The sequence below is a fragment of the Sycon ciliatum genome, chromosome 11 (genome assembly GCF_964019385.1).
Source record: "Sycon ciliatum chromosome 11, ocSycCili1.1, whole genome shotgun sequence".
In the NCBI taxonomy this organism is placed as follows: Eukaryota; Metazoa; Porifera; class Calcarea; order Leucosolenida; family Sycettidae; genus Sycon; species Sycon ciliatum.
Genome location: NC_088653.1, coordinates 16,570,817 through 16,591,093, shown reverse-complemented (window position 1 = coordinate 16,591,093; position 20,277 = coordinate 16,570,817). Strand labels below are relative to the sequence as shown.

At 46.4% G+C, this 20,277-nt stretch overlaps 2 protein-coding genes across 4 annotated transcripts; one reads left to right on the top strand and one right to left on the bottom strand.

The window, feature by feature from the left end:
• Positions 1-2,400: 2,400 nt before the first annotated feature.
• LOC135827521 (uncharacterized) lies at positions 2,401-7,651 on the top strand. 2 transcript variants are annotated; one of them, XM_065340005.1, is made up of 7 exons: positions 2,401-3,184; positions 3,361-4,006; positions 4,199-4,443; positions 4,651-5,168; positions 5,349-5,493; positions 5,654-6,327; positions 6,517-7,651. In XM_065340005.1, exons 1-7 carry the CDS (start codon positions 2,758-2,760, stop codon positions 7,276-7,278), a joined length of 3,417 nt encoding a protein of 1,138 aa, XP_065196077.1. In that variant the 5' UTR covers positions 2,401-2,757; the 3' UTR covers positions 7,279-7,651. The 2 variants fall into 2 exon arrangements, with proteins under 2 accessions (XP_065196077.1, XP_065196078.1); XM_065340006.1 differs by lacking the exon at positions 2,401-3,184 and having other exon boundaries at positions 3,830-4,006; positions 4,228-4,443.
• A 4,069-nt stretch (positions 7,652-11,720) lies between these two features.
• Positions 11,721-17,079, bottom strand: LOC135827520 (uncharacterized). Of its 2 annotated transcripts, XM_065340003.1 has the most exons (7): positions 16,188-17,079; positions 15,366-16,011; positions 14,929-15,173; positions 14,204-14,721; positions 13,879-14,023; positions 13,045-13,718; positions 11,721-12,855 (listed from the first exon to the last, which is right to left on the bottom strand). In XM_065340003.1, the coding sequence occupies exons 1-7, from the start codon at positions 16,612-16,614 to the stop codon at positions 12,094-12,096; spliced, it is 3,417 nt and encodes a 1,138-aa protein (XP_065196075.1). In that variant the 5' UTR covers positions 16,615-17,079; the 3' UTR covers positions 11,721-12,093. The 2 variants fall into 2 exon arrangements, with proteins under 2 accessions (XP_065196075.1, XP_065196076.1); XM_065340004.1 differs by lacking the exon at positions 16,188-17,079 and having other exon boundaries at positions 14,929-15,144; positions 15,366-15,542.
• Positions 17,080-20,277: the final 3,198 nt, after the last annotated feature.

The following is a 20,277-nucleotide window of genomic DNA, read 5'->3' as shown; positions in this document are numbered from 1 at the left end:
ACCAAGATGGTGTAGAAGTAGTAGTAAGGCTAGGCGAAGGACTAAAGGGACCCTCACTTAATTTTTTGCCGACTACCCGCCAAAAAACACATTTCGACACGCGTGTGTGCTGGACGTCTGCGCGTGCATGACAAGACGTGTGAGCCTGGCTGACAAGTGAGAGCCAGGGAGTCGTCAAGTACCGGCATTTGACGACTCCCGGCCTGGTGAGAGCATGCATGCATGCATGCATGTCCAGCTGGCGGGAAAGGGAACCTAAAATTGTAGATCGATGGGTTGAATGTGAAATTGTGGATCTACACGAGGTTTGTTTTGATGTTCTGATACTTGTTGTAATGGCTAGTGATCTTGCAAACGTTACTGTGACTTTTCCTGGTCCTACTGATATACCTTGTCAAATCAGATGCCCTGTAGTAGTCTTGGTGGAAGCAGACTGGAATGCGTTGAATTCGTAGCTTCTGAAATTGAAATTTATTTTTTCTTGAGTGACACTGACAAGCGATGGCATTGGCGACAGGAGAACTTTGCTTCCTTCCAGGAGAGCTGCATCGCAGTCGGATCCTGTCCATGCACATGCGATCATGCTGTGTTGTAGACAGTGGAGAGCTAATTTTGACCCAAGAAAATAGTTTTGAACATTCATGAAGAGGATATTGTTGCTGTAGCTAGCTGACAGACATAGCCTGTGGCAGTGGTGTATGAAATCAGCTTGCAAGGTCTGCAGAGAAGGAGCTGAACTGCACACGCACTTGCTACTGCTCTCGCAAGATGATTGGCTTCTCTCCAGTGATCCAGCCCCCTCAACGCATGGATCCACTGCACTTTGTCGTCGAACACATCAACACGCCTGTTGACGTTCACTGGGAAGGTATCACTTCACGATGAGGAGCACACAGCACTCGTGGAGGCTTGTGCCGGATGAGTGGCTTCTCTCCAGTGATGCAGGCCACCTGGAGGCATCGGGCCAAGTGCGTTCTTTGCCGCAAGGGCCATATCAAAACAGCAACACCAGCAATGCCACCACTTCCCGACTTCAAGACAACTGGACCACATCAGTCATTTGCCATAATTAGTGTCGGCTATGACATCCCCTTCTATGCACGCCAGGGTCAAGATCGGTCACAACTCAAAGATATATGTATGTGTGTTTACATGCCTGCTGACTAGGGCTTGTCATTTCGAGGTTATCTCTGGACAACGACGGTTTTCTCCTGGCTCTTAGACCCCGATTCACCATGCGACGTGGTGTGCCACAAGAGATGCAATCGGACAACGGTACCAATTTCCGTGTGGCTGATCGAGAGGTAAAAGCAGCTGTCAAGTTTCTCGACAACTTCAGACTAGCAGCAGAAAGGTCATACCGCGACATTACCTGGTACTTCAAGCCACCAAGTGCACCACACTTTGGTGGTGTGTTCTAGGTAATGGCCAAGGCAATGAAACTGGTGCTGCATGAAGACCTTCAGCTGCTATTGCCACAACACTTTCTCATTGGCCATGCTAGGGCAACTGTTGCTGCTGAAGCCAACACATCTACAATGACTCAAGCTCACCCAAGAAAGCGCTGGGAGTTTGTGCAACGTATTGTAGATCAGGTATGGAAACGTTAGCTGAAAGAGATTGTTCCGAAGCTAAGCATCCAAGTGATGTGGTCGCTTTAACAGCATCACCCTAAGGAGATATCGTGCTTGTGATGGATAAGCACACCGCAACTGCACACTAGCCACTTGGACGTGTGCTTATGACCTATTCAGGTAAGGATGGTGCTGTTCGGATAGTAGAAGTTTAAGTAGCTGGGAAGGTATACAAGCATGCAGTTCATCATCTTGAGCCACAGGAAGTTAAAGGTGCAAGTACTGAGCGAACTGTGATTGTTTTCATATTCATAGTAAAGAAAAAAAGACCAAAGAACTACAAGTTATGCTATACTGTCCACTAACACCACCAGTTACTTGACAATCAGCTCATGCAATAGCAATAATTATAACATTGCACCAAACTGACCGACAGTACTGCCGTTCTACAACAAACTGGCTATCAGCTCTAGCACGTCTTGTAGGTCCTTGGTCCTTTTCTTCCATCCGAGTTATCATATTCAATTGCCATTGTTTTTGTCATGTTTTTCTTCTTGTTGTCTTCGTCTTTTACTCACTCATGTGATATTTATCACTTTTCTTTCACGAGGGAGATAATGTTAGATTTAATCTCCTATTTCTGTGTAATTTACATGTACTACTGTGTTCAATGGTAGTAGTTAGTGCGGGGCAGGTTCTGGTGCACTTTTTGACCTTTGACCTTTGGGCCAAATAAGGCACACTGTGTCGGTCGTGCTTGGTCTGGCCCCGGGACTCCCCCAGGGTTTGACCTTTGACCTTTAGGTTAAATAAGGCACACTGTGTCGGGCGCGCTTGGTCTGGCCCCGGGACTCCCTAGGGTTTGACCTTTGACCCCTGCCATGTCATAAATGTCATCATGTTCTTTTCCGTGGCGACCGTGCACTTGTGCACGTTCGGTGCATTCGCACCGGGGAGTAGTAAAATACGTACTACTGCCTGATTTGCACATCGTAGATGTGCAGTGACATATTGCGCATGCGCGCATAAGCACGCGGAGCGTGCGACCTTCAGTGACCCTGCGGAAAAGACGCATACACAAGGTGTACACGTGTCATTGTAGGGTGATAGCCGACCTCATATACGCTGTACGGGGAGATTTTTTCCTCAGTATGTTGTAGGCAGTGCTGGAGGTGACGTGACGATGGCGGAGCCAAGTGCAAAACGATCCAGGCAGCCCAGACAGCCCACCTCGAGTGCCGTGCGTGGTTTTTTGAAAAAGTTTTCTTTGCCAGGTTCAGGCACTGATCCTCTCGTCTTTTTCAGCAGCCATCATGACGAGCTCCGACAGGTTCTGCTCGAGGAGCTTCAGTCTCACCCTTTCAAGGTGGTTTTAGTTTTGAGGGTGGAGATGACACGAGAGTCGGCCACGGGTAGTACGTCTGCCGTCCCGTTTTTTAGAAGTAGACCGGCTCGGATCCTCAGCGAAGGGGACATTGATGGTGCAGTCAAGACGATGGTGGCGAGGATCACTGGTCTTATTGATAAGTGGATGCAGAACGGATCCAACTGGACCGTTTCTCGAGTGAGACAGCTGGATGTGTCGACAGCAAAGTACACTCCTCTTCGAGGTGAGTTTCTGTTCATCCGGCAATGTTTGTTCGAAGCCTGTCGAATTTCTTGTGGAAAGTTGTAGATGTATGTTTTGTACCAGATGTACAGTTTTTCGTGATTGTCGCGAGGGTGTAGTTGTGATGTGGTGTTACTCTGAGCAAAGCCTTCGGTGTATTTTTGTGGTGTTCTGTAGGTGGTGCAGCTGCTATCCCGCCGAAATTAGAAAAAAAGAAGGCCATCATTAACGTAAAGAACAACGATGACAGGTGTTTGATGTGGGCGTTGTTGTCAGCGCTGCACCCCGTCGAACAGAATGCTGAGCGCGCATCCAAGTACACCCAGTATCTTGAGGAGCTGCGGTTCGACGGTGTAATGTTCCCTGCAACGCTCCGTGATGTATCCAAAGTGGAGATACAGAATGGTCTTGCAATCAATGTGTTTGGGTACGAGGGGAATCTGTACCCACTCTATCTCAGCGAGCGACAGGAGACTCCCATCAACCTCCTTCTTCATGACAACCACTTCACATGGATAAAAAACTTCAGTCGTGCATGCGAGAATAAGAACAGACATGCCACACACTATTGCTTCCGATGCCTCTCCGCACACAAAACAGCAGCCTCCCTGCAGCATCACAGCGAGAGATGTCAGGTGATGAAGCCTGTGCCAGTAGTCATGCCCACAGCAAAGGACAGCATCCTCAAATATACAAATTTGAAGCACAGGATGGTGGCTCCATATATCATTTACGCTGATACGGAGGCCATCATTGAGCCGATGGAGGAACAGCATGGCAGCAGCACTGTACGCACAGCCCGTCATGTACCATGCAGCATCAGGTATGTTTTGTTGTTGGTGTTGTTTTTGACTAATGTTTGCTGTACTCATGCCTGCACAGTGCTTCCTGTTATTCCTTCTTGTCTTGTTCTCCCCTAATTGTGTTCGTGTTGTAGTATGTGCATTTTGTGTGATTCCATTTTTTCAAAAAAATCACTCATTCTTACTTTCCTTCTTCTTTTATGCTCTTGTAGATATGCTGCCATCCGATCCAACGGTGAAGTCCGTGGCGAGTTTGACGACTGCAGTGAGAATGCCATTCACAACTTTTTCGACAGTCTCAAAGAGTTGGAAGGCAGTATCCAGGAGGATTTGGCTGATATCAAGCCAATTCACATGACGGCAGAACTAGAGCTTGAGTTTCAGAACGCAGTCAACTGCTGGATATGTGATGAAGTACTTGGAGAAGATCGTGTTCGTGATCATGATCATCTCACTGGTAAGTATTAGAATTTTTTGTTTATTTTTGTTGTTTTGCAGTTGTGTGTAGATATGCGCATGATGTGTATAGTGCATTTTCATGTCTTTGTAGCTGTTTGCATCTGTGTTTTATCATGGTGTATTGAATTGTATTGTCTGTGGTATCACCTTCACTGTAGATGTTTACTATGTTTGTGTATTCCCCTCTTTCTGAATATCTGCACAGGCAACTACCGTGGTGCTGCACACTACCAGTGTAATATTCAGCTAAGTATCTACCCAGATCGCCAGATCATTCCGGTTGTGTTTCACAACCTGAAAGGGTACGATGCTCACCACCTCATCGCCCACATTGGTATGACCGAGGTTGAAGAGGTGGAGTACGAGGACTCTAACCAGCGTAAGCGGATTAAGAAGGTTGGTGAGATCAGTGTCATCGCCAACAACATGGAGAAATATATTTCATTCAAGTGGCGTCAGTACCGCTTCATCGACTCCATGGCCTTCTTGAACTCCTCTCTTGACTCGTTGGTGAGCAACACCCCGGAAGATGCGCTCAAGCTTACTCGTACATTGGCCCATCATGACCTTCTCCTGCGTAAGGGTGTCTACCCCTACGAGTACATGGACTCCTTTGCTCGGTTTGATGAGACACAGCTGCCACCTAAATCAGCATTTGAGTCTAGTTTGACTGGAGAAGGTATCAGTGATGCCGACTATGCCCATGCTCAGAACGTATGGCAGGTAAGCAGCTTGTGCCTTCTGTATTGTGCTCTACTTATGACTTTGAATGCTTTTGTGATGTGCTCTACTCATTTTTGTTGTACTCATTGCTCTCTATCTGTGGATGCTTGTGTGCATGTGTGTATGGATGCTTGCGTGTGTGTGTGTGTGTGCGTTGTTTTTTTGTTTTTCGTTTTGCAGACATTTGAGTGCAGTACAATGGAGGCCTATCATGACCTCTATTTGCAAACAGATGTCTATCTTCTAGCAGATGTCTTTGAGCATTTCCGCAAGACGGCATACAAGACGTATGGGTTGGATCCAGCCCATTACCTTACTCTCCCAGGTATGTTCATCAGTCTTTGTTGTTGTCCAATGTATTCTCTCCTTTAGATGGTGTTCTCTGTTAGTATTCTTGTGCTTTCTTGTCGGTGTATTTATACACTTTTTGCATGGTGTATTGACTTTCGTGTTTGTGTTCTGGTGTGTTGTATGGTGTTATGTAGGATATGCATGGGATGCTCTACTACGGTTCACCCAGATTGAACTGCAGCTGCTCACGGATGTAGACATGCATCTGTTTGTCGAAGCCGGTCTACGTGGGGGCATCTCAATGGCGTCGCAGCGGTACGGCAAGGCCAACAACCCAACGATGGATCAGTACAATTCTGCCGAGCCCACATCATACCTGCTATACCTTGACGCCAACAACCTGTATGGCTGGGCTATGTGCCAGAGTATGCCGACATCCGAGTTTGCCTGGTGTGACAAGAACCTGTCCGAGATACTGGCACACCCTGTAGATTCGAGCACTGGGTTCATTGTGGAGTGTGATCTTGAGGTACCCTCTTCGCTGCACCACTACTTCAATGATTATCCACTCGCACCGGAAGTGATGAGAACATTCTCAGATAAGCTATCACCATACCAACAAGCACTTGTGGAGGAGCTCAAAGTGTCAGCCGTAGATGGAGTCAAGTTGACACCCAGTCTCCTACCCAAGTCCAAATATGTGTTACACTACCGTACACTGCAGCTGTATTCGCGTCTGGGCATGGTGGTGACCGCTGTTCACAAGGTGTTGGGATTTCAGCAGAGTGCCTGGATGGCTCCCTACATCAATCTGAACACTGCACTTCGCACGAGGGCTACAACCGACTTTGAGAAGAGCTTTTACAAGGTAAATGCAACCGTTGTGTGCAGTCTTGTATGTTGTTGTTGGTTGTTGTTGTTGTGGTTTTTGTTGTTGTTTTTGTCGCATGTATGGTGCAAGTGTGACGTGGAGTATGCTAATTGAAAAATACGCTGATGTGAAGGAATGGCATGATATGATTCTCATGTGTCATGTTTGCCTGTTTGTGTGCTGCAGCTGATGAACAACTCAGTCTTTGGCAAGACGATGGAGAACGTTCGTAATCGAATACGCATCGATCTCTTGCGAGAAGAAAGTGAGGAGCAGGTACTGAGGGCAGTGAGCAAGCCTACATATGTGCGGCACGACATTTTCCCGAACGGGCTTGTCGGAATAGAAAAGCAGCACACTGAGATCAAGCTCAACAAGCCGGTCTATGTGGGTATGTCGATACTAGACCTGTCAAAGGTGCACATGTACTCCTTCTACTACGATGTGCTGAAGGAGCAGTACGGTAGCAGAATCCGGCTGTTGTACACCGACACCGACTCTGTTATTGTGCACATAACCACCGGTGATGTTTATGCAGAGATGGATCTGTCTCTGTATGACACCAGCAACTTTCCCACTGACCATCCTCAGTACACTTCTGTCAATAAGAAAGTGGTTGGCAAATTCAAAGATGAGCTTGGTGGGAAATCCATGGTGGAGTTTGTAGGTCTAAGATCGAAGATGTACTCCTACATCGGGCAGGAATCGGCCAAACGGGCCAAGGGTGTGCGGAAGGCAGTCCTGGCAAATACCATCACCCACGAGGACTATGTAGATGCACTGCTCAGTCATCGTGTGTCTTCCAGGCCTATGACGGGTCTCCGATCACATTGCCACGCAGTGTATGAGGAGGTAACCACCAAGGTGGCATTGTCTCCATTCGACTGCAAGCGGTACATACTGGATGATGGCATGGCCACACTTGCATATGGTCACAAGGACATTTAATGGACAGGACCCCACATTGAACATGTTTCATCATTTTCATACAAAACTCCCCGCCGTTCTTCTGTCATTAATTCCTCCTATCTTGGCGTGTGGGGCCGGTTCCAACAATATACATTTTTGTTAAATATTTCAGGCTTGTGCCTCAATCATATTGCAGGATATAGTGCATCGTGCGGTATAATAATCTTCATCGTATCATCAAATATTACCCTACACACTTTGGTTTGCAGTGTGTGCACAGCATAGTCCATATATCATCAAATTGATCAAGTTCAGTAACTGCGGGCATATATTTCCCTAGCTTGAGAAAATGCTTATATACTTGCGTAAATTTATGCTCACAATGATGACATTAAAATGAGATTAACTCTGCCACACATTATATTACCAGACACTGTTGTTGTTGTTGTCGTCATCGTTGTTGGTTGTTGTTGGCTGTTGTTGGCTGTTGTCGGTTGTTGATGGTTGTTGTTGGTTGTTGTTGTTGGTTGTTGTTGTTGGTTGTTGCTGTTGGTTGTTGTTGTTGGTTGTTGTTTGTTGTTGTTATTGTTGGTTGTTGTTGGTTGTTATTGGTTGTTGTTGGTTGTTGTTGGTTGTTGTTGGTTGTTGTTGGTTGTTGTTGGTTGTTGTTGGTTGTTGTTGGTTGTTGTTGGTTGTTGTCGGTTGTTGCCGGTTGTTGTTGGTTGTTGTTGGTTGTTGTTGGTTGTTGTCGGTTGTTGCCGGTTGTTGTTGGTTGTTGCTGGTTGTTGTTGTTGGTTGTTGTTGTTGGTTGCTGTTGTTGGTTGTTGTCGGTTGTTGTTAGTTGTTGTTGTTTGTTGTTAGTTGTTGTTGGTTGTTGTTGGTTGTTGTTGGTTGTTGTTGTTGGTTGTTGTCGGTTGTTGTCGGTTGTTGTCGGTTGTTGTCGGTTGTTGTTGGTTGTTGTTGTTGGCTGTTGTTGCTGGTTGTTGTTGTTGGTTGTTGTTGCTGGTTGCTGTTGTTGGTTGTTGTTGTTGGTTGTTGTCGGTTGTTGTCGGTTGTTGCTGGTTGTTGTTGTTGGTTGTTGTTGCTGGTTGCTGTTGTTGGTTGTTGTCGGTTGTTGTTGGTTGTTGTTGGTTGTTGTTGGTTGTTGTTGGTTGTTGTTGGTTGTTGTTGGTTGTTGTTTGTTGTTGGTTGTTGTTGGTTGTTGTTGTTGGTTGTTGGTTGTTGTTGGTTGTTGGTTGTTGTTGGTTGTTGTTGTTTGTTGTCCCATGGGACAATGAAACTACAAAGGAAAGTGGCTACTGACGAGGCACCTGTGACCACGCCAATGCCTGAAACTGATGAAGCTGAGGAACGGAGGATCCTTGAGTTGGCCCTTAGCCGACTTGAGCGTGATTAACAGCAGTGTTTACACTCCTCAGCAAATCCCATCAAATCGGAGCACATGTTGACGGGACCTTAGAGTTGGCACTGCTCAGTAATGGCAAAATATTTTAAATGGCCGCCAAGACCTTTCTCAATAGGCGGAAGAGTCACCTGTATGCAATACGTTGTATATGTCATGTGTGTGTATTGTATATGCATTGGGCTCGAGTAACTCAACAGCATTCGCTCAGTAACACTCAACACTTCCACCATCAAATGGGAATACACGTGCTGAAGCAAGCTTAGAATGAGCGTTACTTGGTAATAACAGAATGAACCCGATGACCTACATGTACGTAAACAGGTGGCTAAATCACTGGTACACAAACGCATTCGGCATGAGATAAGCATTTACTCACTCATCAACTGTAATATGTTCCATGCGGTCGCCAGGTGTGTGTCTCTGCTAGGTAAATGGACGGGATAAGGTATTATGTTCAGTTCATGTTCGAGTCCGTTGTAGTTTTGACAGAGATCGAGATGTCACGCTGGTTGCTGAATTTGATGACGGCAACTCAAACCAATAGTGGTCAGGAAGTTGGTCCACGAGCTGCTGTTGTCCAACGGAACGATGATAGTGACGAAGATGAAGCAGAAGAAAGTGTTAAATTTGTTCTCAGGAAGAGGAAGAGAGTGACGACATCATCCTTGCTCCTACCTGTCATGTTGAATCCAGGATTTCTGGGTTTTGTAGGATCGTTGCCACGCTGGTGCTGGTGCCGTCAACGGCACCAGCACAGCCAGGTAGGTGGCACAGAGATTTAAAGCCGGAGACGACGTCAGCTACATTGAGCTGGTCTTGGGGAAAGACAATGAACTTAGGGGCAAGTTGCCGGGATGCAGATACACACGCTTGCACGATGTTATGGACTGTAGAAGTACCAATGCGATACTCTTTTGCCAACTGCTGGAATTCCTCGGCATGAGCCATCCATTGGAGGAATATTGCAAGACGTTTTTTCCCAGAGATCACTTGCGCAAGTGCGTCGTCTGACAATCAATGGTATCTTTGACCAAATCGTGCACAGCAAGAAATGTGCATTTGGTCACTCGAAACTTTTCGATGAACCTCTCATCTTCGACACCTTGGAAGTCTTGTCCAAGTCTACTCCATGTCCCCAAGATCTCTTTTTCCCAAACACCATCGTCGTCGCCGTCTGACGGCGTGTGTATCTGCATCCCGGCAACTTGCCCCTAAGTTCATTGTCTTTCCCCAAGACCAGCTCAATGTAGCTGACGTCGTCTCCGGCTTTAAATCTCTGTGCCACCTACCTGGCTGTGCTGGTGCCGTTGACGGCACCAGCACCAGCGTGGCAACGATCCTACAAAACCCAGAAATCCTGGATTCAACATGACAGGTAGGAGCAAGGATGATGTCGTCACTCTCTTCCTCTTCCTGAGAACAAATTTAACACTTTCTTCTGCTTCATCTTCGTCACTATCATCGTTCCGTTGGACAACAGCAGCTCGTGGACCAACTTCCTGACCACTATTGGTTTGAGTTGCCGTCATCAAATTCAGCAACCAGCGTGACATCTCGATCTCTGTCAAAACTACAACGGACTCGAACATGAACTGAACATAATACCTTATCCCGTCCATTTACCTAGCAGAGACACACACCTGGCGACCGCATGGAACATATTACAGTTGATGAGTGAGTAAATGCTTATCTCATGCCGAATGCGTTTGTGTACCAGTGATTTAGCCACCTGTTTACGTACATGTAGGTCATCGGGTTCATTCTGTTATTACCAAGTAACGCTCATTCTAAGCTTGCTTCAGCACGTGTATTCCCATTTGATGGTGGAAGTGTTGAGTGTTACTGAGCGAATGCTGTTGAGTTACTCGAGCCCAATGCATATACAATACACACACATGACATATACAACGTATTGCATACAGGTGACTCTTCCGCCTATTGAGAAAGGTCTTGGCGGCTATTTAAAATATTTTGCCATTACTGAGCAGTGCCAACTCTAAGGTCCCGTCAACATGTGCTCCGATTTGATGGGATTTGCTGAGGAGTGTAAACACTGCTGTTAATCACGCTCAAGTCGGCTAAGGGCCAACTCAAGGATCCTCCGTTCCTCAGCTTCATCAGTTTCAGGCATTGGCGTGGTCACAGGTGCCTCGTCAGTAGCCACTTTCCTTTGTAGTTTCATTGTCCCATGGGACAACAAACAACAACAACCAACAACAACCAACAACCAACAACAACCAACAACCAACAACAACAACCAACAACAACCAACAACAACCAACAACAAACAACAACCAACAACAACCAACAACAACCAACAACAACCAACAACAACCAACAACAACCGACAACAACCAACAACAGCAACCAGCAACAACAACCAGCAACAACCGACAACAACCGACAACAACCAACAACAACAACCAACAACAGCAACCAGCAACAACAACCAACAACAACAACCAGCAACAACAGCCAACAACAACAACCAACAACAACCGACAACAACCGACAACAACCGACAACAACCGACAACAACCAACAACAACAACCAACAACAACCAACAACAACAACCAACAACAACCAACAACAACTAACAACAAACAACAACAACTAACAACAACCGACAACAACCAACAACAGCAACCAACAACAACAACCAACAACAACAACCAGCAACAACAGCCAACAACAACCAACAACAACCGGCAACAACCGACAACAACCAACAACAACCAACAACAACCGGCAACAACCGACAACAACCAACAACAACCAACAACAACCAACAACAACCAACAACAACCAACAACAACCAACAACAACCAACAACAACCAACAACAACCAACAACAACCAACAACAACCAACAACAACCAATAACAACCAACAACAACCAACAATAACAACAACAAACAACAACCAACAACAACAACCAACAACAACAACCAACAGCAACAACCAACAACAACAACCAACAACAACCATCAACAACCGACAACAGCCAACAACAGCCAACAACAACCAACAACGATGACGACAACAACAACAACAGTGTCTGGTAATATAATGTGTGGCAGAGTTAATCTCATTTTAATGTCATCATTGTGAGCATAAATTTACGCAAGTATATAAGCATTTTCTCAAGCTAGGGAAATATATGCCCGCAGTTACTGAACTTGATCAATTTGATGATATATGGACTATGCTGTGCACACACTGCAAACCAAAGTGTGTAGGGTAATATTTGATGATACGATGAAGATTATTATACCGCACGATGCACTATATCCTGCAATATGATTGAGGCACAAGCCTGAAATATTTAACAAAAATGTATATTGTTGGAACCGGCCCCACACGCCAAGATAGGAGGAATTAATGACAGAAGAACGGCGGGGAGTTTTGTATGAAAATGATGAAACATGTTCAATGTGGGGTCCTGTCCATTAAATGTCCTTGTGACCATATGCAAGTGTGGCCATGCCATCATCCAGTATGTACCGCTTGCAGTCGAATGGAGACAATGCCACCTTGGTGGTTACCTCCTCATACACTGCGTGGCAATGTGATCGGAGACCCGTCATAGGCCTGGAAGACACACGATGACTGAGCAGTGCATCTACATAGTCCTCGTGGGTGATGGTATTTGCCAGGACTGCCTTCCGCACACCCTTGGCCCGTTTGGCCGATTCCTGCCCGATGTAGGAGTACATCTTCGATCTTAGACCTACAAACTCCACCATGGATTTCCCACCAAGCTCATCTTTGAATTTGCCAACCACTTTCTTATTGACAGAAGTGTACTGAGGATGGTCAGTGGGAAAGTTGCTGGTGTCATACAGAGACAGATCCATCTCTGCATAAACATCACCGGTGGTTATGTGCACAATAACAGAGTCGGTGTCGGTGTACAACAGCCGGATTCTGCTACCGTACTGCTCCTTCAGCACATCGTAGTAGAAGGAGTACATGTGCACCTTTGACAGGTCTAGTATCGACATACCCACATAGACCGGCTTGTTGAGCTTGATCTCAGTGTGCTGCTTTTCTATTCCGACAAGCCCGTTCGGGAAAATGTCGTGCCGCACATATGTAGGCTTGCTCACTGCCCTCAGTACCTGCTCCTCACTTTCTTCTCGCAAGAGATCGATGCGTATTCGATTACGAACGTTCTCCATCGTCTTGCCAAAGACTGAGTTGTTCATCAGCTGCAGCACACAAACAGGCAAACATGACACATGAGAATCATATCATGCCATTCCTTCACATCAGCGTATTTTTCAATTAGCATACTCCACGTCACACATGCACCATACATGCGACAAAAACAACAACAAAAACCACAACAACAACAACCAACAACAACATACAAGACTGCACACAACGGTTGCATTTACCTTGTAAAAGCTCTTCTCAAAGTCGGTTGTAGCCCTCGTGCGAAGTGCAGTGTTCAGATTGATGTAGGGAGCCATCCAGGCACTCTGCTGAAATCCCAACACCTTGTGAACAGCGGTCACCACCATGCCCAGACGCGAATACAGCTGCAGTGTACGGTAGTGTAACACATATTTGGACTTGGGTAGGAGACTGGGTGTCAACTTGACTCCATCTACGGCTGACACTTTGAGCTCCTCCACAAGTGCTTGTTGGTATGGTGATAGCTTATCTGAGAATGTTCTCATCACTTCCGGTGCGAGTGGATAATCATTGAAGTAGTGGTGCAGCGAAGAGGGTACCTCAAGATCACACTCCACAATGAACCCAGTGCTCGAATCTACAGGGTGTGCCAGTATCTCGGACAGGTTCTTGTCACACCAGGCAAACTCGGATGTCGGCATACTCTGGCACATAGCCCAGCCATACAGGTTGTTGGCGTCAAGGTATAGCAGGTATGATGTGGGCTCGGCAGAATTGTACTGATCCATCGTTGGGTTGTTGGCCTTGCCGTACCGCTGCGACGCCATTGAGATGCCCCCACGTAGACCGGCTTCGACAAACAGATGCATGTCTACATCCGTGAGCAGCTGCAGTTCAATCTGGGTGAACCGTAGTAGAGCATCCCATGCATATCCTACATAACACCATACAACACACCAGAACACAAACACGAAAGTCAATACACCATGCAAAAAGTGTATAAATACACCGACAAGAAAGCACAAGAATACTAACAGAGAACACCATCTAAAGGAGAGAATACATTGGACAACAACAAAGACTGATGAACATACCTGGGAGAGTAAGGTAATGGGCTGGATCCAACCCATACGTCTTGTATGCCGTCTTGCGGAAATGCTCAAAGACATCTGCTAGAAGATAGACATCTGTTTGCAAATAGAGGTCATGATAGGCCTCCATTGTACTGCACTCAAATGTCTGCAAAACGAAAAACAAAAAAACAACGCACACACACACACACACGCAAGCATCCATACACACATGCACACAAGCATCCACAGATAGAGAGCAATGAGTACAACAAAAATGAGTAGAGCACATCACAAAAGCATTCAAAGTCATAAGTAGAGCACAATACAGAAGGCACAAGCTGCTTACCTGCCATACGTTCTGAGCATGGGCATAGTCGGCATCACTGATACCTTCTCCAGTCAAACTAGACTCAAATGCTGATTTAGGTGGCAGCTGTGTCTCATCAAACCGAGCAAAGGAGTCCATGTACTCGTAGGGGTAGACACCCTTACGCAGGAGAAGGTCATGATGGGCCAATGTACGAGTAAGCTTGAGCGCATCTTCCGGGGTGTTGCTCACCAACGAGTCAAGAGAGGAGTTCAAGAAGGCCATGGAGTCGATGAAGCGGTACTGACGCCACTTGAATGAAATATATTTCTCCATGTTGTTGGCGATGACACTGATCTCACCAACCTTCTTAATCCGCTTACGCTGGTTAGAGTCCTCGTACTCCACCTCTTCAACCTCGGTCATACCAATGTGGGCGATGAGGTGGTGAGCATCGTACCCTTTCAGGTTGTGAAACACAACCGGAATGATCTGGCGATCTGGGTAGATACTTAGCTGAATATTACACTGGTAGTGTGCAGCACCACGGTAGTTGCCTGTGCAGATATTCAGAAAGAGGGGAATACACAAACATAGTAAACATCTACAGTGAAGGTGATACCACAGACAATACAATTCAATACACCATGATAAAACACAGATGCAAACAGCTACAAAGACATGAAAATGCACTATACACATCATGCGCATATCTACACACAACTGCAAAACAACAAAAATAAACAAAAAATTCTAATACTTACCAGTGAGATGATCATGATCACGAACACGATCTTCTCCAAGTACTTCATCACATATCCAGCAGTTGACTGCGTTCTGAAACTCAAGCTCTAGTTCTGCCGTCATGTGAATTGGCTTGATATCAGCCAAATCCTCCTGGATACTGCCTTCCAACTCTTTGAGACTGTCGAAAAAGTTGTGAATGGCATTCTCACTGCAGTCGTCAAACTCGCCACGGACTTCACCGTTGGATCGGATGGCAGCATATCTACAAGAGCATAAAAGAAGAAGGAAAGTAAGAATGAGTGATTTTTTTGAAAAAATGGAATCACACAAAATGCACATACTACAACACGAACACAATTAGGGGAGAACAAGACAAGAAGGAATAACAGGAAGCACTGTGCAGGCATGAGTACAGCAAACATTAGTCAAAAACAACACCAACAACAAAACATACCTGATGCTGCATGGTACATGACGGGCTGTGCGTACAGTGCTGCTGCCATGCTGTTCCTCCATCGGCTCAATGATGGCCTCCGTATCAGCGTAAATGATATATGGAGCCACCATCCTGTGCTTCAAATTTGTATATTTGAGGATGCTGTCCTTTGCTGTGGGCATGACTACTGGCACAGGCTTCATCACCTGACATCTCTCGCTGTGATGCTGCAGGGAGGCTGCTGTTTTGTGTGCGGAGAGGCATCGGAAGCAATAGTGTGTGGCATGTCTGTTCTTATTCTCGCATGCACGACTGAAGTTTTTTATCCATGTGAAGTGGTTGTCATGAAGAAGGAGGTTGATGGGAGTCTCCTGTCGCTCGCTGAGATAGAGTGGGTACAGATTCCCCTCGTACCCAAACACATTGATTGCAAGACCATTCTGTATCTCCACTTTGGATACATCACGGAGCGTTGCAGGGAACATTACACCGTCGAACCGCAGCTCCTCAAGATACTGGGTGTACTTGGATGCGCGCTCAGCATTCTGTTCGACGGGGTGCAGCGCTGACAACAACGCCCACATCAAACACCTGTCATCGTTGTTCTTTACGTTAATGATGGCCTTCTTTTTTTCTAATTTCGGCGGGATAGCAGCTGCACCACCTACAGAACACCACAAAAATACACCGAAGGCTTTGCTCAGAGTAACACCACATCACAACTACACCCTCGCGACAATCACGAAAAACTGTACATCTGGTACAAAACATACATCTACAACTTTCCACAAGAAATTCGACAGGCTTCGAACAAACATTGCCGGATGAACAGAAACTCACCTCGAAGAGGAGTGTACTTTGCTGTCGACACATCCAGCTGTCTCACTCGAGAAACGGTCCAGTTGGATCCGTTCTGCATCCACTTATCAATAAGACCAGTGATCCTCGCCACCATCGTCTTGACTGCACCATCAATGTCCCCTTCGCTGAGGATCCGAGCCGGTCTACTTCTAAAAAACGGGACGGCAGACGTACTACCCGTGGCCGACTCTCGTGTCATCTCCACCCTCAAAACTAAAACCACCTTGAAAGGGTGAGACTGAAGCTCCTCGAGCAGAACCTGTCGGAGCTCGTCATGATGGCTGCTGAAAAAGACGAGAGGATCAGTGCCTGAACCTGGCAAAGAAAACTTTTTCAAAAAACCACGCACGGCACTCGAGGTGGGCTGTCTGGGCTGCCTGGATCGTTTTGCACTTGGCTCCGCCATCGTCACGTCACCTCCAGCACTGCCTACAACATACTGAGGAAAAAATCTCCCCGTACAGCGTATATGAGGTCGGCTATCACCCTACAATGACACGTGTACACCTTGTGTATGCGTCTTTTCCGCAGGGTCACTGAAGGTCGCACGCTCCGCGTGCTTATGCGCGCATGCGCAATATGTCACTGCACATCTACGATGTGCAAATCAGGCAGTAGTACGTATTTTACTACTCCCCGGTGCGAATGCACCGAACGTGCACAAGTGCACGGTCGCCACGGAAAAGAACATGATGACATTTATGACATGGCAGGGGTCAAAGGTCAAACCCTAGGGAGTCCCGGGGCCAGACCAAGCGCGCCCGACACAGTGTGCCTTATTTAACCTAAAGGTCAAAGGTCAAACCCTGGGGGAGTCCCGGGGCCAGACCAAGCACGACCGACACAGTGTGCCTTATTTGGCCCAAAGGTCAAAGGTCAAAAAGTGCACCAGAACCTGCCCCGCACTAACTACTAATGGTGGTGAACCACGATCATGCATTGATCATCATGAATGCATGTGACATGCGTCACAGATCTGGTTTCTATTGCTGGCATCTATTACGCCTGACTGCTTTCCGCCTTGGATTTGCATTCACAACTAAATGTACAATTATTTCTGCATGGCTACATGCATGTACGATGCAATGCTGTTAAAATTTATGTTGTTGCCTGTTCATACTGTCCTGGAGCTGGAAGGACGCTAGTCTTACTTACTTCTTCTACTTTTAGTTGTTGCTATATATCTTGCCTAAATGGGCAGTTAATGTTTGCAGCAGTTGTGCTTCGGTTCATAGTTGTATCAAGGAAAGTTAGAACATAATGGTTCTCTGTGCTTGTAAGACCACAGTGTAGCAAATGTAACACCTTGCATGCTGGAACTAGCTGGCCGCACACATGCACTCTTAGCCACAACAAATAGCACCCATGCACTCTTAGCCACAACAACAAATAGCACCCGGATATATACCCTCCAGTTGCATGAGAATAGTGTTGTACATCAGTAGTACTACAAGTAGTAGTACAATATTCTATCACAACGAAACCCAAAAAAGCATGATGGGAATAAGTGATCAATGTTGAGAGAGTGTGTGTGTGCTAGTGTTCATGAGAAAGCAACAAAAGAAGAGAAACTGACAGATAGAAAGCTTGTGCCTGTGTGTTAGAGAGAGAGAGAGAGAAACTGACAGACAAAGAGAGATACAGTGTACGTCAACAGAGAGTGAGAGAGACACACACACACAGAAAGAGAGATGGAGAGACCGACAGAAAAAGAGAGTAAGTATGTGAGAAAGCGAGCCAATACTTCGTGCCGAGCTTGATCAATACGCGATCAATAATCCAGTCAAATAAGGACAGAACTTCAAAAGAATTTATTACAGCAAAGTACATTGTAGATACACAAGTTGAGAGAAAAAGAAAAAGAGCGACACAGAAATCAAAAGACGCAGAGAGATACAGTGTATGTCAACATGCGTGTTGAGATGTTCAACGACAAAGTGCAGTGGATCCATGCTTTGTGAGTGTGAGAGAGAGAGACACACACACACGCACAGAGACAGAGAGAGAAGAGAAGAGAGAGAAAGAGAGAGAGTGAGTGTACGTCAACATGCGTGTTGAGATGTTCAACGACAAAGTGCAGTGGATCCATGCTTTGTGAGTGTGTGTGTGTGTGTGTGTGTGTGTGAGAGAGAGAGAGAGAGAGAGAGAGAGAGAGAGAGAGAGAGAGAACGAGAGAGAGAGAAAGAGAGAGAGAGAGAGTGAGTGTACGTCAACATGCGTGTTGAGATGTTCAACGACAAAGTGCAGTGGATCCATGCTTTGTGAGTGTGTGTGTCACTGTGTGTGTGTGTGTGTGTGAGAGAGAGAGAGAGAGAGAGAGAGAGAGAGAGAGAGAGAGAGAGAGAGAGAGAGAGAGAGAGAGACAGAGAGAGAGACAGAGAGAGAGACAGAGAAACAGAGAGAGAGAGAAAGAGAGAGAGAGAGAGAGAGAGAGAGAGAGAGAGAGAGAGAGAGAAGAGAGAGAGAGAAGAGAGAGAAGAGAGAGAGAGAGAGTGTGTGTACGTCAACATGCGTGTTGAGATGTTCAACGACAAAGTGCAGTGGATCCATGCTTTGTGAGTGAGTGAGTGAGGGAGTGTGTGTGTGTGTGTGTGCGTGAGAGAGAGAGAGAGAGAGAGAGAGAGAGAGAGAGAGAGAGAGAGAGAGAGAGAGAGAGACGCACACACCCACACACATACATACACAGAAAGAGAAAGACAGACAGAAAAAGAGAGTGGGTAGCATCAAGAAGTAGAGACTATACCAGCAGCTTCGACTAATATACTTCAAGTTCTAGTTGGATGTGTATTGAAGACAATGGTAAGGGGGGGGGGGGGTGTTATTGGAGTTGTTCATGATCAACAGTGTATCTGCTAGGCACATGTTGCATCCATTGGTCCTGTTTGAGTGACAGTAGGCGTGCAACCGGACAATGTTGGTGAAAGGCTGCATTACCAAAGAATTTGGAGAGAGAGAGATGCAGTGGATTCACGCTTCAAGGTGGCCTGCATCACTGGAGAGAATACACTCACCCTGCACAAGCCCTATCAAATGCCACGTGCAGTTCCAAGCTGAATGGCATGCTCCATGCCTCGCTTCAACACACCGCGCGGTATTTTTCACGTAGCTCATCATGCTTCAAGGTAGCCTGCATCACTGGGGAGAAGCCCCTCACTCTGTACAACCCTTATGAGTGCTGTGTGCTCCTCATCGAGGAGTGACACCTTTTTCCAGTTATATCTACGTCAGGCGTATTGATGTGCAGATAAGTCATGCATTGAGGCAGCCTGTATCACGGGAGAGAAGCAAATCACCTGGCAAGAGCAGTAGCGAGTGCTGTTCCTCATGGTGGAGTACCGTTAAAACTAAAAAACATGCGCCAATGGCAGTTGCTTCAGCTCCTTCTCTGCCATGATCAAGTTGCTACACAGGTCCTCATCGTGGAGTCGTATCTTTTCCAGTGTACGTCAACAGGCATGTTGATGTGTTCCGCGACAAAGTGCAGTGGATCCATGCTTTGAGGCGGCCTGAATCACTGGAGAGAAGCCAATCACCTTGCAAGAGCAGTAGTGAGTGCGTGTGTAGTTCCTCGCCGTAGAGTAACGTAGAACATGCAAAAGTGTAAGCTGCATGGCACCCTTCACATCTCGCTTCAGCTCGTTCTCTGCCATGATCAAGTTGCTACAGACCTTGCACGTTGATTCCATACACCACTGCCACAGGTTATGTCTGTCAGCTTGCGAGAGCAGTAGCAAGTGCGTGTGCAGTTCAGCTCCTTCTCTGCAGACCTTGCAAGCTGATTTCATACACCACTGCCACAGGCTATGTCTGTCAGCTAGCTACAGCAACAATATCCTCTTCATGAATGTTCAAAACTATTTTCTTGGGTCAAAATTAGCTCTCCACTGTCTACAACACAGCATGATCGCATGTGCATGGACAGGATCCGACTGCGATGCAGCTCTCCTGGAAGGAAGCAAAGTTCTCCTGTCGCCAATGCCATCGCTTGTCAGTGTCACTCAAGAAAAAATAAATTTCAATTTCAGAAGCTACGAATTCAACGCATTCCAGTCTGCTTCCACCAAGACTA

What these genes read in the sequence shown, in the direction of transcription:
- LOC135827521 (XM_065340005.1), top strand. Translation starts at nt 2,758, where the DNA reads ATGGCGGAGCCAAGTGCAAAACGATCCAGGCAGCCCAGACAGCCCACC. An exon ending in CATGTACCATGCAGCATCAG is followed by an intron (nt 4,007 to 4,198) that starts GTATGTTTTGTT and finishes ATGCTCTTGTAG; the next exon opens with ATATGCTGCCATCCGATCCA. An exon ending in TGATCATGATCATCTCACTG is followed by an intron (nt 4,444 to 4,650) that starts GTAAGTATTAGA and finishes ATATCTGCACAG; the next exon opens with GCAACTACCGTGGTGCTGCA.
- LOC135827520 (XM_065340003.1), bottom strand. Translation starts at nt 16,614, where the DNA reads ATGGCGGAGCCAAGTGCAAAACGATCCAGGCAGCCCAGACAGCCCACC. An exon ending in ATGCTCAGAACGTATGGCAG is followed by an intron (nt 14,024 to 14,203) that starts GTAAGCAGCTTG and finishes TTCGTTTTGCAG; the next exon opens with ACATTTGAGTGCAGTACAAT. An exon ending in TTGAGAAGAGCTTTTACAAG is followed by an intron (nt 12,856 to 13,044) that starts GTAAATGCAACC and finishes TGTGTGCTGCAG; the next exon opens with CTGATGAACAACTCAGTCTT.